This window comes from Pipra filicauda, unplaced genomic scaffold (assembly GCF_003945595.2).
Source record: "Pipra filicauda isolate LSUMZ 115617 unplaced genomic scaffold, ASM394559v2 scaffold31_size4109673_pilon, whole genome shotgun sequence".
Taxonomy (NCBI): Eukaryota; Metazoa; Chordata; class Aves; order Passeriformes; family Pipridae; genus Pipra; species Pipra filicauda.
Window position 1 is genome coordinate 2,305,342 of NW_024104443.1, and position 27,885 is coordinate 2,333,226.

At 38.4% G+C, this 27,885-nt stretch overlaps 1 protein-coding gene across 4 annotated transcripts; it reads right to left on the reverse strand.

Moving 5' to 3' along the window:
* Positions 1–1,564: 1,564 nt before the first annotated feature.
* On the reverse strand, positions 1,565–27,885 carry FAM174A (family with sequence similarity 174 member A). Of its 4 annotated transcripts, none has more exons than XR_005564433.1 (4): positions 27,555–27,885; positions 23,956–24,090; positions 23,739–23,851; positions 1,621–1,685 (listed from the first exon to the last, which is right to left on the reverse strand). XR_005564433.1 is itself a non-coding variant. In XM_039383672.1 (3 exons), exons 1-3 carry the CDS (start codon positions 27,854–27,856, stop codon positions 1,652–1,654), a joined length of 471 nt encoding a protein of 156 aa, XP_039239606.1. In that variant the 5' UTR covers positions 27,857–27,885; the 3' UTR covers positions 1,565–1,651. The 4 variants fall into 4 exon arrangements, 2 of the variants coding, with proteins under 2 accessions (XP_039239606.1, XP_039239607.1); XR_005564432.1 differs by lacking the exon at positions 1,621–1,685 and adding an exon at positions 20,110–20,676; XM_039383672.1 differs by lacking the exon at positions 23,739–23,851 and having other exon boundaries at positions 1,565–1,685.

Below are 27,885 nucleotides of genomic sequence, written 5' to 3' on the forward strand. Positions count from 1 at the left end.
TTCTATATGAAGTGATAAACCACTTTTTGCCAGAGGGAAATAAAACACTGTAAGCAGAAATAATATCACATCTCTTTGCAAACTGAATATTTGTCCATCCCTTCTATAAATACAGTCTTCTAAAGGTTTGAACAGGCTTTCAGGTCTTCGACCTGTTCCAAAATGAGTTTAGAGCAGAGTTTTTCCCCTCTTGATTGAGAAGCTAGCATTCAGAACAGCTAATTTATGAAACTTTGTAGAAATGTATGCTATTGAAATTTTATGTATCTGAAGGCTGTAAGAAAGCTTGTACATGCAATTTAGGCAATCAGGCACCCTTTCAAACTGATGAATGTTTACTCCTTTTCAGTAAAACTCTAATTATTTTTAAACTATGAAATTATACTATACATTTCTTATCTTCCTATCCCATTCTTTACTACATCAGTATACAGAGTTGCTGTTTTTGAGGGCTTTTTTTGGCTGGTTTTTATTTTTTTTCCTGCCTTTTTTTGTTGGTTTGTTTGTTTTTTAATTTCAACAGGAGTATGCTTGCTTCATCCTCAAGACAAAACAAACATTTATTAGAGCACATTCCAGGACAAAGTTTAGTCTGTATTCACTTCTACAATCTTAAAGACTTTGCAATAGGGGTAGACAGCAGTCCACTGATGTTGGACGTTTCTTCTGATCTATTTGTCAATAACTTGTGTCCTGGCACCTTCATTTCTGCTACCTGACTAACAATTAAAACAGTAAGTGTCTGTTTTCCTCTGTTATTGTGGAACTATTCCATACCATAGAATCATAAATTTGTTAAGGTTGGAAAAGACCTTTAAAATCATTAAGTCCAACCATTAACCCAGCACCACCACCATGCTCACCATTAAACCATGTCTTCAAGTGTCGCATCCACACATATTTTGAATGCTTCCAGGAATGGTGACTCCACCACTTTCCCGGGCAGCTTAATTCAACGCTCGACAACACTTTCAGTGAAAAAAATTCTCCTAATATCCAATCCAAATCTTCCTGGTGCAGAGAGGCCACTTGAGGCCACTTCCTCTCTCTCATCCTGTCACTTGTATCCTGGGAGAGGAGACCAATATCCACCTGGCAACAGCTTCCTGTCAGGTAGTTGTATAGTGTGATGACGTCTCCCCTGAGCCTCCTTTTCTCCAAGCTAAACCCCAGATCCTTCGCCTGCTCCTCATCAGACTTGTGCTCAGACCCTTACCCAGCTCCACTGGCCTTCTCTGGACTTGCTCCAGCACATCAGGGTCTTTCTGGCCTGGAGGGGCCTAAAAATTAACAAAGCACCTGAGGTGTGGCCTCAAAAGTGCCCAGTACAGGGGAACAATCCCTTTCCTGCTGGCCATACTATTTGTGCTCCAAGTAGGATGCCATTGGCATTCTTGGCCACCTGGACACATGCTGGCTCATGTCCAGCTGGCTCTGGTCCAGCACCCCCAGGTCCTTTTTCCCTGGGCAGCTTTCCAGCCACTCTGTCCCCAGCCTGTAGCACTGCCCAGGGTTGTTGTGACCCAAGGGCAGGACCCGGCACTTGGTCTTGTTGAACCTCATGCAATTGGCCTCAGGTCATTGATCCAGCCTGTCCAATCCTTCAGCAGAGACTTCCTGCCCTCCTGCAGATCAATACTCCCTCTCAGCTTCATGTTGTCTGTGAATTTGCTGAGGGTGCCATCCTGAAATGACAGGAGAAAAAAAGGGAGAAGCTCATCAGAACACAGCCAGTCTGAAGAATCAGCACAATGAACTAGCAAAACTAACCTGACATTTTTAGAGAGTTTAATCAGTAGCTCATAGGCCTGTGTCACAGGCAGTGTATGATCAACCTTTCTCAACAACATCACTTGGGTTGAATTTTCAAATACCAGACAGCAGCAGTAACCACTTGGCAGCAGTAACCACTGCTGCCAGTAATCTTTGGCAGCAGTAACCACTTTCAGGTGACATTCAAAGAGCAAGAAGAGCACTGGCAAGCTTCAGTAAGAGAACCTGGGGTGACAAAGATGAATAAAAAAAAAATCAAAGGATACAAGGACTTGTGGAAGGCTGGAACTGATAAATGCAATCAGCTTTTTTTGGCACAGAAGGGAAGGAATTTCTCTTTCTTTCTCAGCCTCTAAGTTGCATTCTAGTTTGCCTATCTCTGAACAAACCATAACACAGACCTTTTCAACATTTCTGCAAGAAGTTTTTCATGTAATTGCTGTACAGGTTTATGTATGTGCCAGACATAACATGACAGCAGAATCTTTGTGCATATTGCTGAGTAAACAATACAAAGGCACAGTCAGAGAGCCAAATATTTTCAAGAATAATGCAATTGTCTTTGTCTAAGAAAGGTGAAGAGTTGTGTTAATATCAAAGAAGGCTGTACATTTTGAGGGATGAAGGGAGGGAAAGAGAATGGGTGAAAAAATATGAGTTAAGCAGGATCTGCAAAAGTCATAGGAAATGCCACTAAATATGGAAGCATAAACGATACGTTATGAAGTGATTTGTTGCCTGCAAAAGTAATTATAGGGGCAAGGATAAAGGAAAAAAACATAACTATAAGAAAGAGTATGCCCTTTCTGTATGTAAACGCACACACACCAGAGGAAGAAATGCCAATACCCATATTTCCCATCCTCGGGGTTTTCCAGCATCTGTATGCTCCTTCATTTTTCAATTACTAGCCCAGTGATCACAGCTGAGGTGGCTGTGCGGCCAGCACTGAGGGAGAGAAAGGAGGAAACTGTTTTGCCTGTGTGTTACTCTGCTCTGTGTTTTTCTGTAATGATTTTGTCACCTCATCTTCCACCACAGGCAGATGCAGCAAAGAGAAAGAGAAGTGAAAAAAACCCAATAAAGTTCCAGATATTTCTGCTGCCAAGCACGTATTTTAGTTGCTTATTCAGCTCTATTTTAGTATTTTATGGTTAATGATTAATTTTTCATCTGGGAGCCTGTTTAAACTCCTTCACGGCTATCTATGAATAGGTCTATAGCTAGGTTTTTGTAACAAAAGCAACTATAATTGGTTTTAATAGAAAGTTCTTTTACTACAGACAGACATGTTTGTTAAACCTCTACCTCAGTTCTCTCTTAAAAATTTGACCATCAGTATCACAATAAGAGTTGATTTTTTCTCAAAATCTATCAGCTATTTAAGTGCGTAAATAGGAATGAAGATTTTCTTAAAGTCTAGTTTCAGCTATGTAGAGCCAAACAATGTCTAGGTTTATTGGAATCAGAGGATCAAGCTTGTGCAATCAAAACCTCAGACTTGCCTTTAGCAATTGAATGTCATGAAAACCTCCTCTAGGCTTATACTTCATGGAAAAGAAACAGACTTGTGGAGCTTGGGGGAAATAAAATTGTTGTCCAGGTTATACAAGGGTGTTTTGCTCTTTAGGAATTTCTAGTACTACAAGAATTGTTGTTCTTTCAAATTAGGACAAAATTGAAAAAGATAGGCATTTTGCAGATGCCAATATGCTCTAAATTTATTTTTCAAAACTGACTGAAATTTAACATATCGTTACTTTAAGAACAGTTGAATATTTGGCTCAATATTTCAAATCAAATTTCAAATGTAATTAAGACCTGAAATGGAAGGGCAAATGCCTATTTGACACTGGAAATTTTGTTTCATATCAGGAATTGGAAAAAAGAGTTATATTTTTGCTTGCAAAGAAAATAAGAGGTATAAAACATTTATAAAAACAGAAAACATTTTTTGCTGAAATAAACAATTTTCTACGTAATATTTTAGCTTCAACAGGTTATATTTTTGGCTAGCAACATTTCCAAACTCATACTATTAGTCTGTAGTGATGGGTACTGATTTCTGACACTTGGATCCTCCATAGTGCTCCCTACATTGAAATATTTTGACAAATGTCTCCATTGATTGAATATTTATCTTCCATCAGAGTAATATTTTTTTTCTTCATACAAAAATTTGATACACGCAAAACATCTGTTTGAAACACAACCATACTGTTCTGACCCATACTAATTCCTGAACTATGGCTTAAAATTGTCTGGAGACTATAAGACTATTAACTGATCTGAACTGTCTCAGTGGCCATCAGGAACATGGCACATTCAGGTAAGTCCTAGGAGGTAACAACATTTCTAGAGAATATTTAATATAATATTGGTTTGAGCCCGTGATATTTTAAAAGCTACAGGATATGAGTGATAAGTATCAGGTTCTGAAACTTACTAACTTAAATATTCTGAAAATGTGTTCATAGCCAAATACCTTCATTCCATGTAAGCACTGTAATTTCCTTTGAAACTGTACACAATAACTTGTGTGGACTTTCAACAATCTCTAAGCATAGATCCCTTATTCCATTCCTCCTGACTTGATAATAGAACAAATACATTAACATGGAAAGATTCAGTGACTTTGGCATGACACATTCACACTTGAGACAGTTTCCATATTTCTAAATCTGTACGAAGAACATACAGACAGCTTGTGACCTTGCTGACAGTTAGGAATAAAAATTCCAGCTAAAATCCTTAATATTCTTATAAAGATCCAAAGAATTCAGCTGCTCTATTTAAAAACTGTTCACCTGCATAGAAGCACATTGAACCAACACACTGCTGCAATTACTGTGAAATACTCTGTAAATACCCAACCAGTGAGGGTATGTTTATTGCACAGAAGCATGTGAGGCTTACTCATGGCTGGCATTACTTTTTTCCTAAACCAGCAACAACTTCATTTTAGACAGCTGCCAATGGCCTGAGATATAAGAGACTTCTCTTTGGAAATTTCTCTTTCAGAGGACTACATGTGTCACAAAATTGATACTCTTCTCCTGAGAGAAGGAGCTGACCTAAGTACTGGTGTTTCTTGCAACTCGGAATCATAGAATCACAAAATGACTTGGGTCTTTTTCTTTATCGCAAAGGATAACATAGCCAACCTCTCATTTGCAGCACCTGGATCCTGTCTGAAATCCATTAGGAAGGGTGGTGTCAGCAGTGATGCACCTGGGAAAATCTTCTTGCATTAAGGAAGGGATCTTATGGGAACCAATGAGATGGAAAATGACTGTTCTACATCTGGTATCAGAATTCACAGCACGCACTGTCTACAGGACTCCTTACCTGCTTTGTTTTTCCCTTGGACACCGAACACATTGCATTTCATATAACAAAATTTAAGCAGCTATGATGATCTTTCCTTTAATCTTGATTTCCAATTTTCCCCTTCCATTTTTATAGACATAGGGCTGCCCTCTTCCACTAAATCTTTCATCGTGGCACTTCCCCGGCCTCCTTCGTCTCTGGATTCTACCTCCAAGGGTACTGAAAGATCTGAGAACTTTGATTTTCTCTACCCAAGCTGTCACTTCCTGTCTCCTGCCCTCATTGTTTTATCCTGATTTACTCTGTAGTCAGAAAGGAAGACATTAAAGTGCAGCTACACCTATGCTTCATATACCAGTAAAAAACCAAAAATTGGTAAGAGTCCCACAGAATTTCAAAATTTCCAAAGTTTCCCCTAGATTCAGGTAAAACTGTGTCTTCTATGTACTCAAGAAACAGTCTAACCATATTTCCTATGGATAGAGAGGCCAAAATTAAAGAGGTTTAAAAGGATGTATGAATCATATGATCATAGTCATTAGTGTAGTCTATTTGAGGACAAAGGTACTATTTCAACACTGGGTATGAAATAGTAATTTTAGAGCCTGAAAAATACCTGCTTCCCAGGGTTTACTCATTTATATCCCATTTAGATGTTAGCTTAGGATCATGAAGGGCAGTCAAGAATCCACAGGGGGAAAGAGTGATTAAGGAGTACAAGGAGCTGAAGACCAGCTAAATGCTGAGAAGTGAGGAGATAAGAGAGAAGAAATCGCAGTTTAGAAATGGATTAACAATGAATGTCACTGCGAAGAAGAAACAGGCAGAGTTCAAAGCAGTCATGAAACTCAAAATGCTGGACAAAAAATGCAGTGTGCAATCAATGATACTGCTATGCTAATTTAATTTTTATTTTCTTGTCCCTTCATTTTGTTACCTTGACCCTTCCTGGCTTGGGGAAGAGAACGTCGAGGGTGACTTGATAGGAATCTACAGCTTGCTCAGGGCAGGAATTGGAGGGGCAGGCACTGATCTCTCTGGTGACTAGTGACAGGACATGAGGAAAGGGAATGAAGCTGCATCCGGGGAGGTTCAGATTGGACATTAGGAAAAGGTCGACTGAGACAGTGGTCGGTCACTAGAACAGGCTTCCCAGGGAAGTGGTCACAGCACTTGGTCATATGGGTCAGTTTTAGGTAATCCTGTGAAGTGCAGGGAATTGCACTCAACAATCCTTATGGGTCATTTCCAACTCAAGATATTCTGTGATTCTATGATACATCAGATTCTATTTCCTACCTTTTTCTGAGAGTTTAGTTGTATTTCTCTTTACAAACAATCAAAAGTTCTTTCATTTGCAGTTTACAGAGTAGTAACAGAAGTAGTTATCATCTGCATATCAGAATGATATGTTTAGAAATTCTATTCTGGTGTCAAATATAACCAAGCACATTAAAATAATTGCTAACTTCCTGAATTAAAATAATAGCATATATTAACTTGCACACTAAGTAAGAATACTAGTGTACACTAGTTGTATAGAGAACTAGCTGTATTCAAGGTATTTAATTTATTAATTACTATTTTCCTCAGTGAATTCCTACCTCTGTCTTGGGTTGCACAACCACCAGTACCCATCACTTAGTAAACTTCTACAAACTTTTACAAAAGCAGCAGTACTGAACTTATAAAAGCAGTTCACACAAGAAGACGTGTAGGAGATCAGGTAAACAAACTAACTGCAAGCAATTGCAAAAGAACTGGAAGGTATTTGTCCTGACTAAAAAATGTATTGGTTACTTGAGGTCTTCCAATTGTAAAAGAAAGACTTTGGTAAAGAAACAGAGAGTTTTTAAACATGTACCTAACCAGAGTAAACAAAAAATGAAGGAAGTTTCAACAAAGAACTTAGATTGCAAAGAATTGTGAAATTATAAACACTAGCATATTATTTAAAAGATAAGGGTGGATATTTTTAAATAGGAGTGCAGAGTGCACTACTAGAATCTAAATACAATGATGCGGTCATTCAGACTTGGGCACTACTCAGAAGGACTTTAAAAATATGTACTCCACAATTTTGACTGTAAAAACTTTCTTTTGAGATGTAAAATCACAGATGCTAAAATACTGCATGTAAGTTTCTTTCTGTCTTAAAAAAATAAGGCTACAGAAGGCCTAATCTCATCATGATCCCAACTGAAACTTGATTCTAACTTTTCTAGCCTGATCTAGGATGTCAACAAGATTAATTTCATTTTAGTTCTTTGCATCCATTTTTCTCTTCTTTGGCATAAATGAATGAATGATGAGAAAGCACCTACAACACTATTTCCAGAAATTGAGTTTACTATCACAGTCCAAACAAAAGAAATCAATACAACATATTCTAGTCTTAAAAAATACTGGTGATATTTATTAAAAAAAAGCATTTTCACACAGTAAAGAATTATAACATGTGAATAAAAAGCTTTTTTAAAGCAGCAAACAGTGAAAAATATTTAACTTCAAGGCCACGTTTCTGACACATGGTCTGTTGAATTTTACATAGTTCTCTTAATTTGTTTCACAAACACAATAATCACATTGTTGGGTGTTTTTCATATGCAGTCTGGATGAATAAATAGATTGATTAAAGACCCATTGTTACAATATGAAGTAAGGTTTAACAGGTTGAAAAGAAGGTAGAATGAAGGACAGACTACTGCATTACTTACAGTAACTTATAACTCTGTTATGACAAGATTCAGCCATGCCTGCCCATCAGCTGGAAAAAGGGCATCACGTCAGATTTTAGTGCTAACAAACCTCTTATAACTGAGCCCATTACTGACAAATATCTACACATTTACTGTTTAAGTCATGGAGTAGTTAGTTTTAGTCATAATTTCAAAATAACTATACTTGAAATACATTGAGTATTACACTCACAATGTTTACTCAAGAATACTTTGAGTAGTCAAGTATATAAATACCCAAGTACACCTGCAGTACTGCCTCCAGCCCTGGAGTCCCCAGCACAGGAAGAACATGGAGTAAGTCCAGAGGAGGGTCACCTAGATGATCAGAGGGATCGAGCACCTCTCCTATTAGCAAAGGCTGAGAGAACTGAGATTGTTCAGCCTGTAAAAGAGAAGACTTTGGGGTGACCTAATTGTGGCCTTCCAGTACCTGAAGGAAGCCCACAAGACAAATAGAGAGGAACTTTTTACAAGAGCGTGTAGTGACAGGAAAAGGGGCAATGGCTTCAAGCTGACAGAGAGTCGGTTTAGATTAGATATTGGGAAGAAATTCTTGACTGTGAGGGTGGTGAGGCACTGGCACAGGTTGCTCAGAGAAGCTGTGGATGCCCCATCCTTGGAAGTGTTCAAAGCAAGGCTGGAGGGGGCTTGGAGCAACCTGGTCTAGTGAAAGGCGTCCCTGTCTATGGCAGGGGGCTAGAACAGGTGATCTTGAGGGTCCCTTCCAACCTGAGCCGTTCTATGATCCTATGATTTTAATACATCGGTCAATATAATTCTGTAAGTAAAATCTATCTTAGCTAAGTGTAATGAAAATTATTGTTCTCCTCATCCTTCATACCTAAAATATATGGTGACTTACTTCTAGTATCTACTTATTCTCTGCTATATAGCAAATTCTGGTGTGAATTTGGAAAACTCATTCTCCTAGTTCTAATGTTCTACTGGAAGGTAGTCCTGCATTCTACTTGATTCTGCCCTTAGCAGCTTGAAAATAAAGTCCTTTCACCTGAATATTTCATGCCGCTTTCAGCAAAAGTTAACATTATAATTGGTTTTGTGCATCAATGTCAAGTTGTAGCCATCTGTCAGAAACTCCATTTGTTAACAAACTTGAAATCAGAATTTACACTCAGGTTGAGAACTGTGTCTCTGAACAGTAGAAGGAGCTATTGGGAGCCCTACCGTTGCATCTGGGGCTCTTTGGAGGGTTTGGTGCTCCTCATTCCTCCCCCCCAGGTCCTGGTGAACTCCTTGAAACAGAGCGCTCTGGGCTTGATGCTTAGTGCTGACACCCTGTGGCCAAGGAAATTACTAAGGACAATCCCTAAAATTTATGTGCTATTACACATCAGAATAACAGGAAATCAAGGAATAATTTTTAATATGAGGGGAAAAAAATGTTTATTCCCCTGGAGAATTAAATCATGTTTAACTAAAGGAAAGGAAGGAAGACTTAGCCAAGGAAACCTTGAATACGAAACAACAAACACAAGTTGTTAAACACTGAAATGACTTAAACCAAGTTTTAGTAAACATGCATTGTAATTATCTCACAAACTTTCGTTGATCTGAAAAGTGGACTTCTGTACACAAATCCCTTTTCAGAGATCAACTTCCTTTCAGGAGGATTAAGTCACTAGTGATTTTAATTCTTGGCTATCCACTATTTCTTCCTGCTGTTTCTAAATGCTGCTGCTCAACGCCTCCCAAATCTTCGTTCGCGAAGCCTAGCCACGATGATGATGTGGCCTAAAAGACAAGCAGAGCTGAAAGTAACTGAGTTTGGTTGTATCTTCTGCAGCTTAGGAATCCAAAGTGTTTTCAGGACCCCTGAGTGCTGGAAGTCTAATGCCACCTCTCGGTTTGTTGCAAGCTCTTCTCACTTGCAGCCACTCTGGCTCAGTCCCACTAAAGTGTTGTGTCTGTGTTCACATTCGAGCCAGTATGACCAACAAGCATTACACTCATACATGCAAATGGGAATCCAGTGCATTGATTTCTCCTTGTTTTTGCCCCAGACACTGGCAGTTGGGGGGCAGGACTGGTATGTTGAAGCTATTTCCCCCTGGTTACCACCTGGTCCCATAACTTGACTTTTAACTCAGGCCAAGTGTTGTACAGATGTGGGTAGGCTCAGCAGTCTCCTCTGGAATCTACCATTAATAAACTTCCTGTTAGTTAGTTTTTTAGGCATTAATGAGAAAGTTATTCCTCACTCAGAATAAAAATAAACCTTTCTTATTGTCATATTTCATTTCTTATCTATGTATAACTACACTTGTTAGACATACGTTCAATAGAATCTACTTCAGCAGAGGAAGACCAAGCCCAACCATCTAATTTGTATTACACAGTAAGATGGGACGCATCTTTCCCTAATTCAGAAAAGATATGTTACTTAAAACTGACCCTTAAATGAAGTTTTTACATTCTTTTATTCTTCCTTCATTACAAAAAAAAAATAAAAGGAAAACTTCTGCTCTCACTTTTCTTGAGTGGAAGATCAGAAGAGTTTAGACTAGCAAATAATTCATGATTTGCCCTACCTGATGCAAAGTTTGTGGCAGTTGGTAGTGGACTCTACATCTTGTAGCCATAAACTGAAGACGCTGCTTCTTCCTGTCTATTTTCTTGTCTGCTTCATTTACTTAGTTTCTAAGCTCTTGGTCTGTCACATTTATTTGTAAGCAAACCAAATACTAATGGTTGGGAAGGAAGCAAGCAGAGCACATAGCTGTAACACAGCAAGACAGACTGTTGACATGTATCTACTACAAGAAGAAGTAAAGCATATCCTCAGAGAGAATTTAAAATTTACAACTGCAGATAAATGGTTCCTTCAACCTTTTGGTCTGCCAACCACTAAATTCCTGCTGTCAGCCTCAAGAAATTACTATTGAATTCTAGATAATTTATGCATTTCACAGATCCAGATTTGTAACAGGTTATTCAAAGCAAATAAATTCAGAATTAGCTTCTCTTAGACAATGAAGTAAATCGAAACCTGTAGGAAATGTACTCAAAAGACTGTTTTTATTCCTTGAACACATCATCTCATACCCCTATCCTCAAAGAAATCCCTTTTCCTTCAAAAAAATATTTAATAAATTATCCCCCTTCCAAAACAACTGCAAGTTTAATTTAACAGTTCTTAAGTTCATTCTCCTATTTTTTCCTCCTGATTACTAGCTCAGTTCTCAAAAGACAAACAACTTTTCTTTAATCATAGCAGAAGAAAGTTGCCCCCTTCTGCATGTGCACTGCAATACAGCCCTTAATTACATAATCAGAAAGTATTCTTCACAAAAGACCCTGCTTCATTCAGCACACCAGATGGAGTACAATCAGCGAATGAACCAGGGATACATGATGATAAAGGATCTATGTGTTTTATTTCAAGACTAAAAGGAAAAAGAAAAGGAAACAAAACTGAACAATGCTCTACAGAAACTGATTCCAGCCCAAATTCTGCCACTGAGTTTCCAGGTGATGTTAAACACATGTTTTAACTCAAAATTTGTCCAGTTTGTCCTTCGCTATGTAGTTCTCATTTGCTGGTCAATCAAAAGAAGATTCTGGCTCTGATCTGTACAAGTTCTTACAACATGAAAATGAAAAAAATAACACATGCTCAGAACATGTGAAATGCTTCAACACCCTAGAAAATAATTTCTAGCTATTCTAACTGAGGAAAACTTACTGAAATCAGTAACATTTTAGTCTCTCACAGTCTCAGTAACCTAACTACAAAATGGGAATAAGGACTTCTGGTGTTTTATTCATTTGAAGGCCTAAGACACAATTAGCATGGGTGTCTTGGAAAAAAGCCAAGAGAAAAGTAGTTGCTCTTTATATAGAAAAACATTGGAATTCAGAATACGGCCTAAGTCATGCCAATGTGTGAAGAAAACAGTACAATTAAAGTCTTTATTTTCTTCACCCAGCAGTAAGCAAGGAGAGTCCTGTGGGGGGAAAAATGAGATACAGTCAGCAATATTGATAATATCATTTTGTTTATAGACAAGAACTAAAATAAGGTTGCTCAGAAAATCTGAATGATACTTTCCAACATTTAAGCACTTGATTTTGTATTGTAACTTCAGCTATTTTAAGTGCTTTCTATGCAATGTGATGTGACAGAACCTAACAAGTGTCAGAGAACTTCTGTTTGAAATACTCCCTATATAAATATTCATGATCAGTTCTCAACTAAGCGATCAACTACAATATTGAAAAAGTTTAGATTTAAGATTAAAAAAAAAAGTGTGTAACCCAGACCATTGTTACTCTATGTACATGAAAAACAGTAAAAAAAAAAAAAAGAAAACCAGACTTCTGATCAGGAAGAAGACCAAAAAAAACCCCTTAAGGTAACAATAAAGATTACTTGAAACAGACATTACATGTACAGATGTAATGTACAGATTTCATGTTCAATTCATGTTCAATTCATAAAACAGAATTCATGTACAGATTTCCATCTGTCTTAAACACAGACTCATATCAAACAAGAATCTTCGAGGAAATTAAATTCATTTATTTTTGAAGATATCACAGAATTTGATTGTCTAGCGAAACCTGATCAAATTTTTACTTCAATATAAAGCAAAAAATAATGTTTAACACATCATGTAGCTGAATTTTTGATAGTGCACCCTGCCATTAAATACGTAATTGCAAATTTTAACTTGAATGAGAGTTCCTCTTTTTGGCACACTGAAGCATATAACCTTCCGAGTACCTGTTGAGGAACAAGTGCAATCAAAGTGCTTCGCAAGTTCTTCATGTGAAAGTCATTTCCAAGTACTTCATATGACTAATTTAAATATATCTACTTCAGAGTAAGACAGAACATTATGGTCTGTCAAGTTTCACTTAGTTCTACTAAGCAACACATAATTTATTGACATAAACAAGGTATGGTGTCTGTCTGCATACTTTACACAGGGAACAGCTTTGCAGTAGCCTGGTATAGTTACCTGATTTTTCCAAACAAACTGGAATTTCATTACTGCTATTTGAAATGCTTCAAGAGCATTGCAAGGCAGAGATGTGAGTAGAGCAGTTATTCTGGAGTTAAATATGCACACAGCTTGTTAATAAACTGTATCTTCTCTTAGTACACCGTATTGAGAACTAGAAGAATCTATTTCAAATAGAGCTCAAGAGGGAATTAAATACATTGTAATGAGACATAGCCATCATTGCTTTTTCACATCAATACTATATTTGAAATGAAAATATTATCTGCCACTTGTCTGAGCTGACATCTATATATAGAAGGCGCTTGGTTACAAAGATGCATTCACCTTAAAAAAAAAATCTGTCACAAATACAAGATATGACTTATACAACTGTCCTGTTTGCACATGCCTGAGTGACTATGTCTAGGTCAGCCTGCCACTTTAGTTCAAAGGGTTTATTTAGGCTACACAGTTTCATCTATATGCATACAACATTCCCATATGGCAGGATTTCAATATATCTTCACTCATACCTACACTAATAAACCACAGAGGGATCACTAAATCAAGATTTAAGACATGAAGAAGGCATGATTTAAAGCAAAAATTACAAGATTTGCTCTAAGTTTGGCAAGACTGTTCTGGGCCTCTTCTCACTACCAACTCATCAGCTTCTCTCTCATCTATGATATGTTTTTTTAAGCTCTGCCTGACCTTTACCTTCAATGTCCACACAAACCTCACTGAGCCAGTATGGTGCACCAACCTGTGACTGACAAGGTGGAGGTAGCTGAGACAGAGCTTTTACCAAGTAGGACTTCAAAAGATATCTAGTAAAGCACAGAAGAGTCTGCAACAACTTGGTCAGGGAATTAAAAAAAAGAGTAAGCTGCTGAGTAGTTTTGAGTTGGCAGTTTCTGAGTCTACATCCACCATAGTTAAAAAATTATAGGTATACAGGCTGATCCCTGCAACTTCTTTAGCCATAAATTTCTGGGTGCAGGAGGTTACACTCCTGAGCCAGTTTTTGAGCTGGTGGTGTGTTCAACTCAGTGAACTCCATTTTCTGGGCTTTGGTTGCAATCCTGGAGCAGGTAACACTAATCTCCAAGGGATGAGCCGCACAGCAGTTCCGTACTGCAGAGCTGACATAGACGCAATGAAGATCTCAAGCAGTTATCTCACGCAATAAGCTGGCACCTATTCCAAACATGGGGCATCAACTACAACACTGTCAGCAGGACTGCCTTACCCCTGTTGCTCCAGTGGCTAAGATTACTCCAATTCCAATCATCAAAGCTACTGGAAATAGTGGATCCTTAACTTCTGCCACGTAACCATGAACTGGGCCTTCAGGCATCCCCTACACACCAGATTTGCCGTCTGCACTGGCAGGATGATCATGATCTGCTGCATACTTTATAATTCACAAGAGAAATAGTAAATCATCCAAGCTGGTATCTTGCAGGTTCCCTTTGTTTCTGGACAATGATCCTCAGGAGAGCATCTCATAGGAAGGATATGTCTCATTGTCAGCACTTATTAAACAATGGAAAAGAGCGGATTTGTTGAAACAGGAAGGCAGACATCACCTCTGAATGATACCTATGCAAGGTTCATCTTTCCATTTATTTCATGGCTCCTCAAAGGCCTCTTAACATTTCACATCACTCCATCCCATTTAATTATCTTTCAAGTTATGTGGACCCAGCCTTTCTTTCTCAAGAAGCTAACAGAAGAACACGTAACATAAAAGACAGTATTTACATGTCACAGAGAGGAAATGATGACCTTTCCAAGACAGAAAACTCATATGTTGTAACATGCAACTACTTTGTTGCTTCATCAAGTGCCCAAAGTGTACATAAATTCACAATAAAAAGTGAAGAAATATGTTGACAGCACTTCATTCATGTTCCATTGACAGCTGTTCAGTGAAGGGCAGTGCCTTCTTGCGTTAATAGGATCAGCTCACAGAGCTTGCCTGCTTTGTCAATCAGTCCTTCTTCACAGTACCTTCACTGCATGGCTGGAGGGGCCCACTTGGGAAGTTACTTGAGAAAAAACCCACTAAGAATCCTAAATCAAACATGTTTCTTGAGTGCCTGACTGGTAAGGAAGAGGAAGCCTGGCTGATTAGAGTTCAGTTTGGCAGCTGCTGCTGAAGAGAAGTCCATGCTGACTGACAACAGTTAAAGAAATAAGAGGGTTGGACTACCAGCCAGCTTAGCCAAGGAGTCAGTAGAAGAGTGTTAGGTAGTATATTCCGGAAAGAACATTTTACTATTTGGTAGCAATCCCAACAAGGTGGGCACTTGGCTTTGGTGGGTAAAATAAGTGGATGGATGCTCTGTCAGTGATGACAGGATACCTTCTGTCACACAACTGTGCCAAATTAACAGTGACATTATTCAGAAATATCCTTAGGATAAAAGCTTGTGACCCCTTTTGGTTTTGCTGTTGTTGGTAACAAAATACCACTTCTCTGATTTAGGCCAATACAGGCTGAACATTAACTCTCCTATATTTCTGCATTAGGAGAGAGAAACTGTCATCTTCTTCCCACAACCACCAACACTCCTGTGAAAGTCTTGCAGGAGTCAGTATTTTATTTCATAAACTTCAAGACAGTACAACTAATTAGAAAATATTACTTTGCCATGCTAGTAAAGTTCTTATAGCACACATATTTCATCTCTATGACCTCTTACTGAGATTAAATAACAACTTAGGTACTAGATTTCTGATTGCTAGCTAGGGAGTAAAGAGACATATGTACACCTCAGAGGCCTTGCTGCAGAATTTTTTAAGGGCATGTTATGTTTCAATGCATTGTCACAGAGTACCTCACAAGTCTGCCATAAATATTTCTAGGATTGATGTCAAGAAGATATGATTTTGAAGTGTGCAAAGGACATTGTTGGCACATGCAACAGTGGTCATTATAGTACGTTAACAACCCAAAATGGTCTTGTTGGTCAAGGGCTAAGCTTGTACAAAACATGTGCTCTCTTCCTTCCACTGTCAGTTGCAACTTTGCTCTGAAGCATAAAGGAATTCATATTGCTTCCTCTACATAACAAGGCTGTAGACCACTGTCAGTCTGAGACTTTAAATATTCTCTGAACAAAATATTCAAATTGAATTCTGAAACTATTAAACTATTATTACCCTTGCCATTTAACTAGAAACAATTTTAAGAAGCTGCAGATTTAACTTTGCTAAATAAGAGATATCCACAGTTGCCTTCTCGTGTTTTGCTTACTGGAGAATGGCACATATGCTACCCAAAAATAAACTTGGGTTTGCTGTGAGAAATTAAACAAAAGAAAATCCTAAATGTTTCATCGGGATTTTGCTCTGAAATGTCATATTCAAGGCAAGTCTAACACTTTGGCGTAAGGGGTGTTGAGTATAGGTACTTTACTACAGTGACTATTAACACTTTGCACTCAAAAGCACAGCTGAAGTGACAGAACAGTGACAGCTGCAACATTACCCAGCTAAAAACCCAAAACTCAAACCCAAAACTTTGCAACCTGCCTTTTTTAATGATAACTTTGTCCTTTTATGATTTTAGAAATAAGACAAAACTGAATCTAACATGGGAGTTTTTATTTTAATTTAAAATTTTAAAAATTACAATTTTGTTTCTTATTTATATCTAGGCCTGTAAATGGGCAGAACAATATCTACAGTGTTAAAAACTGAGGAGAATATTTCCATTCCATAGGTACTAAGAACAGATATATCTGCACCAAAGACAAAAGAGTTTATATTCAAATAGCAGAATAAACAACAATATATTTTATAATTAACAAGATTTTCATATATCCTACTTCAGCTTTCTTTTTCTTGAAATTTACATCAACACAAGTGAATTTAAGCATTTTTCTTCCAGAATGGTAGAGTTGCCAATGTAATCAATTAAAATCCTAACCACTCTCTTCTATTTATATCCAAAAGACTATGAATACTTTCGTTAAATCAATATTGCACACTGGTACTCAGATATTTCATATTCTGTCAGTGGAAAACAGGTAACACTGGAGCCAGAGGCACCACAGCTGCTCAGGCAAATGAGCCCTGATCTTACAAGACCTCTGGGAAAATGAATGCTGTTGTGTCCTAGCTTAGACTGAACAAGCTCTAGACTGTCCATTCTGCTCACAGATATAAAGCAGATGTGTAGTTATTCATATTTAATTTAGAACCCTATTTTCTGCATTTACTGTCTAGTACTGAATGGTTCTGAAGCTGCTACAAAATCTAAGGCTCTAAATCAATAACAGTTATAAATTGAAAATATGGTAACTTATCTTTTAAATGGGTAGGGGAGGAAGGGAAACGATTTATACATCTCAAGGCTGAAGCTATGAGAGCTGCAACAACCTGTGTACATGTTTTCATCACCATATAATCACAGAAACACAGAATCACAGAAGGTGTCAGTTGACTGAAAGCTGGCAATGTCCCAGTTTTCACGAAGGGCAAGAGGGATGACCCTGGTAACTACAGGCCTATCAGTCTCACTTCAGTGCCTGGCAAAATTAAGGAGAGGATTATTCTGTGAACTATTGAAAAACACCTGAAGGACAACACAGTCATCCATCACAGCTGGCACAGGTTCATGAGGTGAAAGTCCTGCTGGACAAACTTGATTTCCTTTCATGACAAGGTTCCCCATCTCAGCGATCAAGAGAAGCCAGTTGATTTAATCATCTGTTATAGTAAAGCTTTTGATACTGTCTCTCACAATATCCTTCTGGACAAAATGTCCAGCACACACCAGGATAAACACATCATGTGGTGGGTAAGGAACTGGGGTTCACAGGTCGGGCACAAAGGGTTACAAGTGAATGGGGTCACATCATAGTCACAGCCATAGTGACTGATCACTAGTGGGGTTCTGCAGGGCTCCTTTTTAAGCCTAGTGCTCTTTGACATCTTCATAAACTACTTGGACCCAGGACTGGAAAGAATACTAAGTAAGCTTGTCAATTATAGTAACTTGTGAGGAAAGAAATTGAGCATGCTTTGCTTAGACAAGACAAAGATGAAATATAATGATCTTGAAAGAAGTGGTAGATCTGTAACAGAACAAAGCACTTTCTATCATTCACTGTAGCTTAAGTGTAATAGGCTTAAAATGACTAAAAACAAGATGTAGATTTCATACCAGGAAAAACAAAATTAAAAATCAATCTGCTAGAAAGGATAGTTAAACTTTGATTTCACAACCTACCAGAACTTTCAGAAACACCACAATAATGTTGATATATATTTTTCTACTTTGATTCAGTAGAAATCGCCATAAAACTATGTTTTCTGTGTTTAAAAAGATGAGGGGCCTTTGGACTCTATCAGAGTTAACTGTATTTGATCTGAATAGAAATCCACATAGTCACAAATCTCTTTTTGGACAGTGGCTAAGGTGGGTTCAAGGAGTAAGATCAGTGTAAATATATTGCACTGTCCCTGTGGAATCTCCCAAGTTATAAAACATTTGTGGCATACAGACCTTTGAATAAAGTGATCTCTTGCAGAAGTCTGTGCAAGTTTAAACCCCCTAAAACTAGGATTTTCATACAGATTCCTCATAAATACCATTTATCTTACTTATAAGGTTTCTTTCCAGATTTTTTTTAAGAAAAAGTTGTGGAAGAAATAAAGAGTTGTTTGTTAGAAATGAGTAATTCTCTGTACAATGCATGATCCAGTCAGATAGTTGTCAGAACTGACACTGACTATTCTTTAAAACATGAACAATGAAAAGCTTGGGTGAGAATGTTGCACTATTTCATCCTCCGTCTTTACGGGTCAGGTTTTCTGAAGCTGTTATGAATGAATCTTTGTTTCTACTAAACAGAGTGAAGCTTAGGGAAATCAATAAACAAAGTGCTCGTTACCTAATTTGATATAAATAAATATCAAAAGGATCTCTGGCTAACTTTTGGGTTATGCCCTATGTCCAATCTGAATTTCGCCTTCATTCCCTTCCCTAATGAACTATCATTGGTCACCAGAGAGAGGAAATCAGCACCTCCCACTCTGCTGCCACTCTTGCTTGCTGTCTTCTCTTCTCCAAGCTGAACAAACCAAGTCACCTCAGCTACTTCTTCTAAGTCTTGCCTGTGAGACCTTTCATCTTTCTCTGGACATACTGCTCAAAACACAGCAGAGCGGGACAATCTCCTCCCTTGACCAGTTGGCAATACCGTGCTTGATGCCCCCCAGGACACGGCTGGCCCTCCTGGCTGCCAGGGCACTGCTGACTCAGATTCAACTTGCCATTAACTCAAATGCCCAGATGTCTTTCTGCAGCGTTGCTCTCCAGCCTCTTGTCCCCCAGTTTGTATGTATTATTACCACATCCCAGGTGGAGAATGCAACACTTAATCTTTGTTAAACTACATGTGTCTGGTGATCATCCTGCCCTGTAGTCTTTTCAGATCTCTCTGCAAGATCTCTCTAACCTTAAGGGAGTCCACAGCTCCTAACAGTTTAGTATTGCCAGTGAATTTACTTAATGTACATCTAATTCCTGTGTCCAGATCATTCACAAAACATTACACATATTGCATTTTGTGCAAAGCATACTGTCATGAGCATCCAAAGGGCTTATGACAAAAACATAAACCTTTTGGTTTATATTCTTCCAATTGAGGAAAGCAGGGAATCACTTTCAAAAGATTTCAGGATTAAAGAACCTCCTCTGTATCTCTTAATAAAATCTTGAACTTATCCATTCACCCTGATAATATCTTTAAGAAATCTTTAAGAAATCTCCTTGTTTTATCATGTCTTACAATAAGAATGTTTCAAGATGTAAGCTAAACAGAGTGCAAGTCACTGAGTGATGAGCAACTGTGCACAGAGAAAAACCACATAAAAAAAAAAAAAATCACACAAAAATCTCACCACAGAACCAGGTCAATTTTGCAGGGGTTTAACAGTTTAAAATTTGGAACAACTTCAGCAACAGTACCATGAAACAAAACATCTATAGTAAACAGCAGTCTTTTCTAAAACTATGAAGCACTGCAGTCACACTGTGTCTTTTGAGACCCAAGTCTTTCAAATGGCTTATATATTAAGAGTCCAGTTTAGAGTTACATAATATTTAGTATTTTACCAAAGGCTTATCTCTGCTTCACCACAGGTGATCTCACAAAAAAAACCCCTGACTCAACAGTTGTAATCAGCAGTCTTAACAGCAAGATGTTGCAATACTATGTTTTACATTATTATATTAATATCTTTTAAAATGTATAGTGTTGAAGTATCACGCTAAATGCTACGAACACTGTAAACTTTTCTTTATTTGTTCACTGAAGTTCACACAAAACATATTAATTCAGTTTAAAAAAAGTCTCAACACAGAAGGCAGTAGTTTGGTTTTTTATTTGTAAACAGTAAAGCATCTCCCCAATTAAAATTAAGTTCTAACAATTCTGAGGAGTCCACAGTGGCTATATTTACTTACAATTTAATATCAGAAAAAAAATAAAATTAACATTCCAGATTACTGTAGGAAAAAAGTGTATACCACAATTAATGGCATACAAGATTTGTAACAAGCAAAAAAACCCTGTTTTACCAGTAATCTCCCTTCCAAATAGGCTTTTATTTTAGTGCAGTTAGCACTCTCTCCCCATAGGCTATACATTTAGAATCCTCTATATACAAAAAGGTACAACAAATTGGTACATTACTTATTGCAAGAAATTAAGGATGCCATAATATACACAAATTAAATTAGCCCCCCCACACTTGCATACCCTCTTGCTTCTTATTTCTCCCATGAAGCAGTCTCCTTCTCTGGTTCTAAGATTAAGTTCTTTCACTGAAAGGCACGTACTTCTCTACAACAGAAGAAACAGATGCATTAATCTGAAATGCCCTGTTTCAAGGGGAAATTTAGCCTACATTTTTGAAGATTAAACATTATGAAAGAACCAAGAGAGACAAGACATTTTATTATTAAATTTGCCTGCAAAAGCTCTTAGTTACCATAGGACTGTGAAGCAAAGTGCCACAAAACTGCATTCATTTAAACCTTCCAAAAAGAGAGATAGCTCATTGATGAAAATAAAAAGGGATTTACCACGGTGAATGTATTTTTGAACTTCCAAGGCTCCCGAGTTCCTACTGAAACTTTGGTAACAAAAACAGAGTAAGTGCTTTTCCTTGCGCCTTGCAGCGTGAAGCAAGTAGTTTCTGTGTGAAGTCATTTAATGAGGGTTGTAAACAACTAGTGTGATATAACTTTGAAAAACAAAGACGTGATATGAGTACACCGTACCTCAGTTAACATGTATGTAAAGCTGTATTGTGAGAAACCAAGGTTTAGAATTTCCAACTTGGACATTTAATAGTATGCTACTGAACAAAACGACTAAAACATCCTGCTCAGGTAAACTGCCCCAAACTGCAGCAGCAGAGAGATTAGGGGCATGGTGATGGTAACAGTGGGAGTACCCTTAAACTGCACCTGTGTTACAACAGGGGGCACTGGGGACTTTTTTTTCATACATCTCTGAAAGAAAATACTGGAGAAAACTGTATCTGGACACCGGTACACTACTACGGTGATTTTAGGACAGAAGCCAGTTTCTCTGCCTAGTCTTGGAAAGGTCATATAAACTTATCAGCTAGCCCAGAACTAGCCTATAGGAATTTCTAACATATGCATACTGTGCTGTAGACCATCACCTTAAAAAAAGCCTGATTGTTTCAATCAAGAAAAATGAAAGCAGAGTGGATACCACATACAGGTCATAAAGAAATAAAAAAAAAAGACATCTATAATTTGATGTCAATAACAAATTTATACGAACATGTAGATTAGAATTTCCTGCAACAGTTTTTTAGTGCCTTCTATTATGAGTTATGAGGAAAAGAAATTTATGCACTGAATAAGTAAATTGTTGATGATAAGTTAGGCAAAAGTGCAACTGTTCTTTACTCAACAAAGCACTAAATCCAAAAATCACTAAGGGCCTCTCTTTGTTGTTCTCTAATCAGTTGCTCCAAGCTTGACTATATATTTATGCTACCTTAAAAAACCCCAACCAATCCTTTCTCTGAATTACTGCAAACGTCAGGACAAAGTGTAACAACATCTCCTGAGAATATCTGAGTATCATTTTCATCAAGTTGTCCTCAGCGACTCTTTGATTATTTACATATTTTGTACTGCCTTTGGTCATTCTTACTTAAGCAGTGACACGAAGACTGATTACTAAGCTTCAATGCAGATGCGAAAGACTTAGTTGAAACAAGGGGAAATGAATTAACTTTAAAAAGTACCTTCAACTAAGGTTAAAAAAAAAAAATTCAAGTACTCTCTCTTTCAAACTTTCCTCCCAGCAATGCCCTTGCCTTGCAAAATTTGGACAGCACTTTATCAAGCTGTTCTACAGAGATTTGTGGAGTGAATTCACATTGTTAAGCATTGCTTTCCTGCTGCACATGAACAGTTTCAAAATAAAAAGTAACTCTTATCATTTTAAGAGCTTCTCCCCATAAAGGAGAACACCACAAGATCTCAATATACAGAAACAGAGTATATTCACAGTCTTGACTAAACATAACTGAAGCTCAACTTTTTTCTCAAGTTCCCAGTATCAAAATAAGGACTTTGATAATTTAAGCACATACTTTCTCAGCGATATTGAAACAACAGTTTAGATACTTCTACAATTAAATACTCAAATGAATTTTTTCTCTCCCTCAGACTGAAGTGTTTAGAAAAGTACAAGGAAAAAAAAGAAAGATCAGAAATCTGCTCTGAAAATTGTAATTGTACAATACTATTTGTTAATGATGACACTATTATTATGATGGTACTTCCTACTAAACAATATACTTGATACTCCTGCAAATAAACATTTATAAAGAATATCATGTTAACTGGCCATCAAATACCTCAAAGTCTAGTCAGTATGCTGAATTACAACAGAAGTTAAGAGATTTAAGGAAGACATTGAGGGAATTCCTGGATACAGTGTGACAATTATACTGGAGCAAGACTAGTAACATGGGATAACTATAAGAGCCACATGATTCTGTAATACAGAGGAACGCTAAGTGTAGATATTCCAACTAGTTTATTCTAGTGTGCGGTGGAAAAAAACCAGAAAGACAGACTTTGACTTATGAAAAAAAATTAATCAGAAAGATTCCCCCTAAGGAGACAAAAGAGACTGAACCTTTCACTTCAGTTTCCAGAACTGCACCCAATGTTATTTCCTGACAAACAGCAGAACACCTTACTATACCAATACTTCTAATTCATTTGAGACACCGTGTATTGCACCTGTTGAATTGTTCTGCTTGAGACTTATTCAGTCTAACATTAAACAGCGTGATTCAACTACTTGCTGTGACTGGCAGAATTCATCATTTATATCTTCTGGTACCTGACAGTAGTCCTCACTATGAAAATACTATCAACTTTTTTTACTCTATCTTCATATGTGCAGTGTGGTGGCAATTACTCAAAAAGGAAAACTTTGAAGTCTGAATTGTGTAAATTTAAGTTTGAATTGATCATAATCTTTAAGTGTAAGGACAATACGGAAATAAAACCAAATTTGAAGACAATAAGGAAATATAACAAAATTTTCCTCTATCTATGTAGTTGCAAAGAGTGACCTAAGAATATGAGCCTTTAAGTGCAGCAGCACCAAATGTAAAACAACTCGTTCAAGATCATCAACTGCTGACTACTTTAGCAATGAGAATGTAGAATGAAGCAAAGCTGCTTGAAGCAGAACTCACAGGTGAAAATACGCAGGAAAACCTGAGGAGCTTCAAAAACAGAAAAAAAAAATAAAACTAGGAAAGAGAAAGGTAAAAGTTAGTTGTTGACTTTAACATAAGCTTCAATAATGACACTGTATTGTTAACAAAAATATCCTACCTTCCTCTCCATTTCACTGGAATTCACATGCTGAAGACAAATGGTGCTTATCTTCTTGCCCACTAAATTCTTGCCCATTTAAAATTCAAGTGATCTTGACATCCCTTCTCCAACTATGCATACGAAACACAGTAGTGAGCTTTCTCAAAGAAACTACTTATCACCCACACTCCTTCACTTCTATTGCTAGAAGTACATTTGGGTTCTAAATACTAACCTTCGAGGATGATTGGCATCAAATAGTGTTGTATCATCATCATCATCATCTTGCTCTAATGGGGTCAGCTCCATGTTTTCTATGTTTGTGTCCAAAACTCCATATCTTCGGGTTTTTCTGTTTCGCCTTCTGAGTCTGAAAGGTATTTTAAAACATTTAAGTTACATGAATATTTCTCTACTTTCTACTTCAATAATTTAAGAAAACTATTCCTTAAAATACCTCTATATTGATATTTAGTATAAGTTTCTTACAATGTATAAGTGACGTGTAAACACTCTGCTCTATGAAATTCTGAGGGCAATTTTAAGAGTCAACAGTTTACATGAAATGATTAAGGCCAATAAGAATGTCATCTGTAGTTTTGTACAGAATTACTGCATTGAATACAAAAAGCCTACACAGGCACTTGGCAGCTAAATGTAAGAGCCAAGTAAAAATACATGCAAATGTATAGTTCTAGCAGGTCTAGCAGTGAGAAAAAATTGCCTTGTTACATATTCTCTATGCGTTTTATGCATCTGTAAAGAACAGCTGATCAAATCAGAGAGAAACGAAACAAAGCTATAGCAAAGGTGTAACACAAGCCATGGGTGACACTGAAAATTTTTATTATAATTTGTGCAGTCTTTTATGAATATCAAGTAAAACACTGTTTATACCTACACTTCAGAATAAGAGAGAACTTGTAGAGTCAATGCCTTGTATGCTTCACAAAACGGAAGGAAGGAAGGAAGGAAGGAAGGAAGGGCAGTGACTCACATTTCAGATTAAGGCACAGTGCTTATCACAGACACACCGACAGTTTACATCTGCTTTTCTCACTTTCTGGGGCTTTGCTGCACGGGCCCAGATCCCATGTGAGCCCCCACACAATGAACTCTTCCATCTGGCTTTTCAGAACTACTCCTGCACACATGGAACAAGCCTTGCCTAAGATCCAAAATTCAGATCAGCAAACATTGTGCAGAGCCATCTGTTTACAGATGCTGATGGTCACATTTTTCCTTAATTGGTTAATATGGAACGTGAATTGGTACTGTGAGTCAAAAATAACCTAAGACAGTCATAGTAAATGTTCAGATTGGAGATAATGCAAAAAAAAAAACATCACAAAGCTGGCACAGATTTCTAGATTCAAACAAATCCTTTTGAAAAAAGGATAAACTAATCCCTTGTGACACAAAACTTTCTCTATATACCAATTAGTCAAAAGACTACAGCTACAAGAATACTGGAGATGCTTATGCAAGATTCACATACAGTCATAGCTATGACTCTAAAGTAGTGTCCTGACTTTTAACAAAACCTAACTTAAAATCCTTTACCCTGTGACTGTTTTAGAATACAATTGTTCAGTTGGAAAGGACCTACAATGACCAGCTAGTCAACTGCCTGATCAATTCAAGGCTGACCAAAAATTAAAGGATGGTACTATGATATTGTCCAAACAACCCTCTCTCTAGGAAGCTCTTTGACTACCATATTGGTAAAGAAATGCTTCCTGATGTCCCATTTATACCTCCCCTGGTGACCCATAACGTTGACCCTCAGGCCTTCTTTTCGCCAAAATAGACAAGCCCAAAGTCCTCAGCTGCTCCTCACAAGAAATGCCTTCCAGCCCATCCACCAGCTTGGTTGCCCTGCTCTGGTCATACTGAAGTGCTTTACTGTTCTTCTTAAATTGAGGGGCTCATCACTGCACACAATAGTCAGTGGAAGGTCACACCAGTATTGAACACAGGGGGACAATACCCTCTCTTGACTGGCTTGTTGTGCTGTGTGTGATGCATCTGGGACGCAATTTGCCCATGTTGACTGATACTGAGATGACCATCAACCAGCACTACCAGATCCTTCTGCAGGTCTGCCCTCCAGCTAGTCCTCTCCCAATTAATACTTGTGTTCAGTGTTATTCTGTTTCAGCTGCAGACTCTAGCATTTGTTCTCATTAAATATCATGCCACGGGTGATTGCCCAATGCTCCAATCCATCCAGATCCCTTGAGAAAGCCAACTGCACCTCCCAGTTTGGTATCATCAGCAAACTTGCTAATGGCACATTAAACTCCAGCCTTCAGATAAAAATATTGACCGGAATCGGCCCTAGAACTGAGCTCTGAGGAGCACCACTGGTGACTGGCTGCAGCTCTTCATTACAACCCTTTGAGCCCTGTCATTCCACCAGCTCTTTACCCAGTACACCATGAACCTGCTCACTGCACAGCTTGACAACTTGTCTAGGAGGGTACCGTGAAGGACAGTATCTAAAACCTTACTAAAATCCACAAAAACTACATCCACTGTCTTCCCTTCATCCACTGAGCAGGTCACCTGGTTGAAAGGTTGCAAAAGAGCCCTGAAGTTTTTATATCTGATAGCAAGACATATGTATTCATCCCAAGAAAACCTTTCAAAAAACAGAGATGTTTGTACTTAGACCTTCTATTTCTTATATAACTGTTGCAAAAATTTTTCAGCTACAAGTTCAAATTAAAAAACACGCACTTTATCTACTCCTAATTTCAAAAGCAAGATGCAGCAGAATTACAAAATAATGTGAGGCTTAACCTTCCTGTTTATGGTGGCACCTAGAAGACAGTACCACAGTTTCAAATGCAGAACTGCCAACTTCCTATTGCCAAAACCAGAATGTCAAGGAATTACCACTCATCCAGAAAATAATGGCAGTAGATGAGAGTTTTTCTCTTCAGCTCCTGCAATGACAGGCTTTTATTTACTCACACCTCCAAATCCAATGGGCTCCTGTTAGGAGAAACACTAACACTGAGAAGTGCTCTTGTCTACTCCTACTCCCTTAAAAAAAGATTATGACGTTTCCTTTTAAGATATGATAACAAGATATGCATCCTACACAAAAATAAGACTGAAGGCTTCTCAAGAATGACCTGTAAGAGCTATGGAGCAATCACAATACCCCAGTTAACTGTATATGCTTGTACATGCCACACACCACCTTTCGACTGCCTTTCTGGAATAAGTGATGCAAATACCAGGCACAATAATCACCAGCATAATTAACTACAATGAAAAGTACATAGAGAACTGGCTGCATAATTAATGTGCTTTATGCATAAGCACACATTTGGGCCTTGCCTGGAAGAGTTCCAAGTTAAAACACGACAGAGACAAGTAAAACTACAAAGACAAAAAAATACGGTCACAAATGGTGTACTTAACTGTATGAGAAACATAAAGGCAGTTGGCTGGTAGTGCAAGCTTTTTAAAGGCCCTTTCCATAAAAAAGTACAAAATAGGTAAGTTTACTGTGCAAGAAACCATAAAAGAAAGATGTTTACTGAGAAAGACGGGGAGAGGCACAAATTCGGCAGCTTAGCGGGTCAGAAATTTGCAAACAGGTCACAACCTGCTGGAGAAAGTACAAAATTAAATTCAGGTGGGCCGATGGACGAAGGCCACTTGGGGAGCACAGGAGGGGGTCGGAAAGGCCCAGCACTATTGCGCTCCTACCCAAGCCCCACCGAGCTCCTTCCCGCCTACACGGGGGAGGCGGCACCGGGAGCTCCCCAGCGCTCCTGCCCGAGTTTCCCCCAGCCGCCCGCCCGCTCCCGCCCTCACCGCACAGTCCGGATCACGAAGTAGACGATGAGAGTGGCGCTCGCCAGCACCAGAACGGACAGGGCGCGCTGGGTCATGGGCTGGCCCTGCTCGGGCGGCGCCGACACCTCGGCCAGGCGGCTGCTGCTGCTGCTGCTGCTGCTGCTGCTGCTCCGCGTGGCGGCCCCGCCGGCCGCCTCCGTGGGGCTCGGCGAGGCGGTGGAAGCGTCCCGGGGCCGCTGGGCCGCAGCCTCCCCGCAGCTGGCGAGCAGCAGCAGCAGCAGCAGCCCCGCCAGGAGGCCGCGCAGCGCCCGCGGCCGCATCTCCCGCTCGTCCCGCCCGGCGCGGCCCC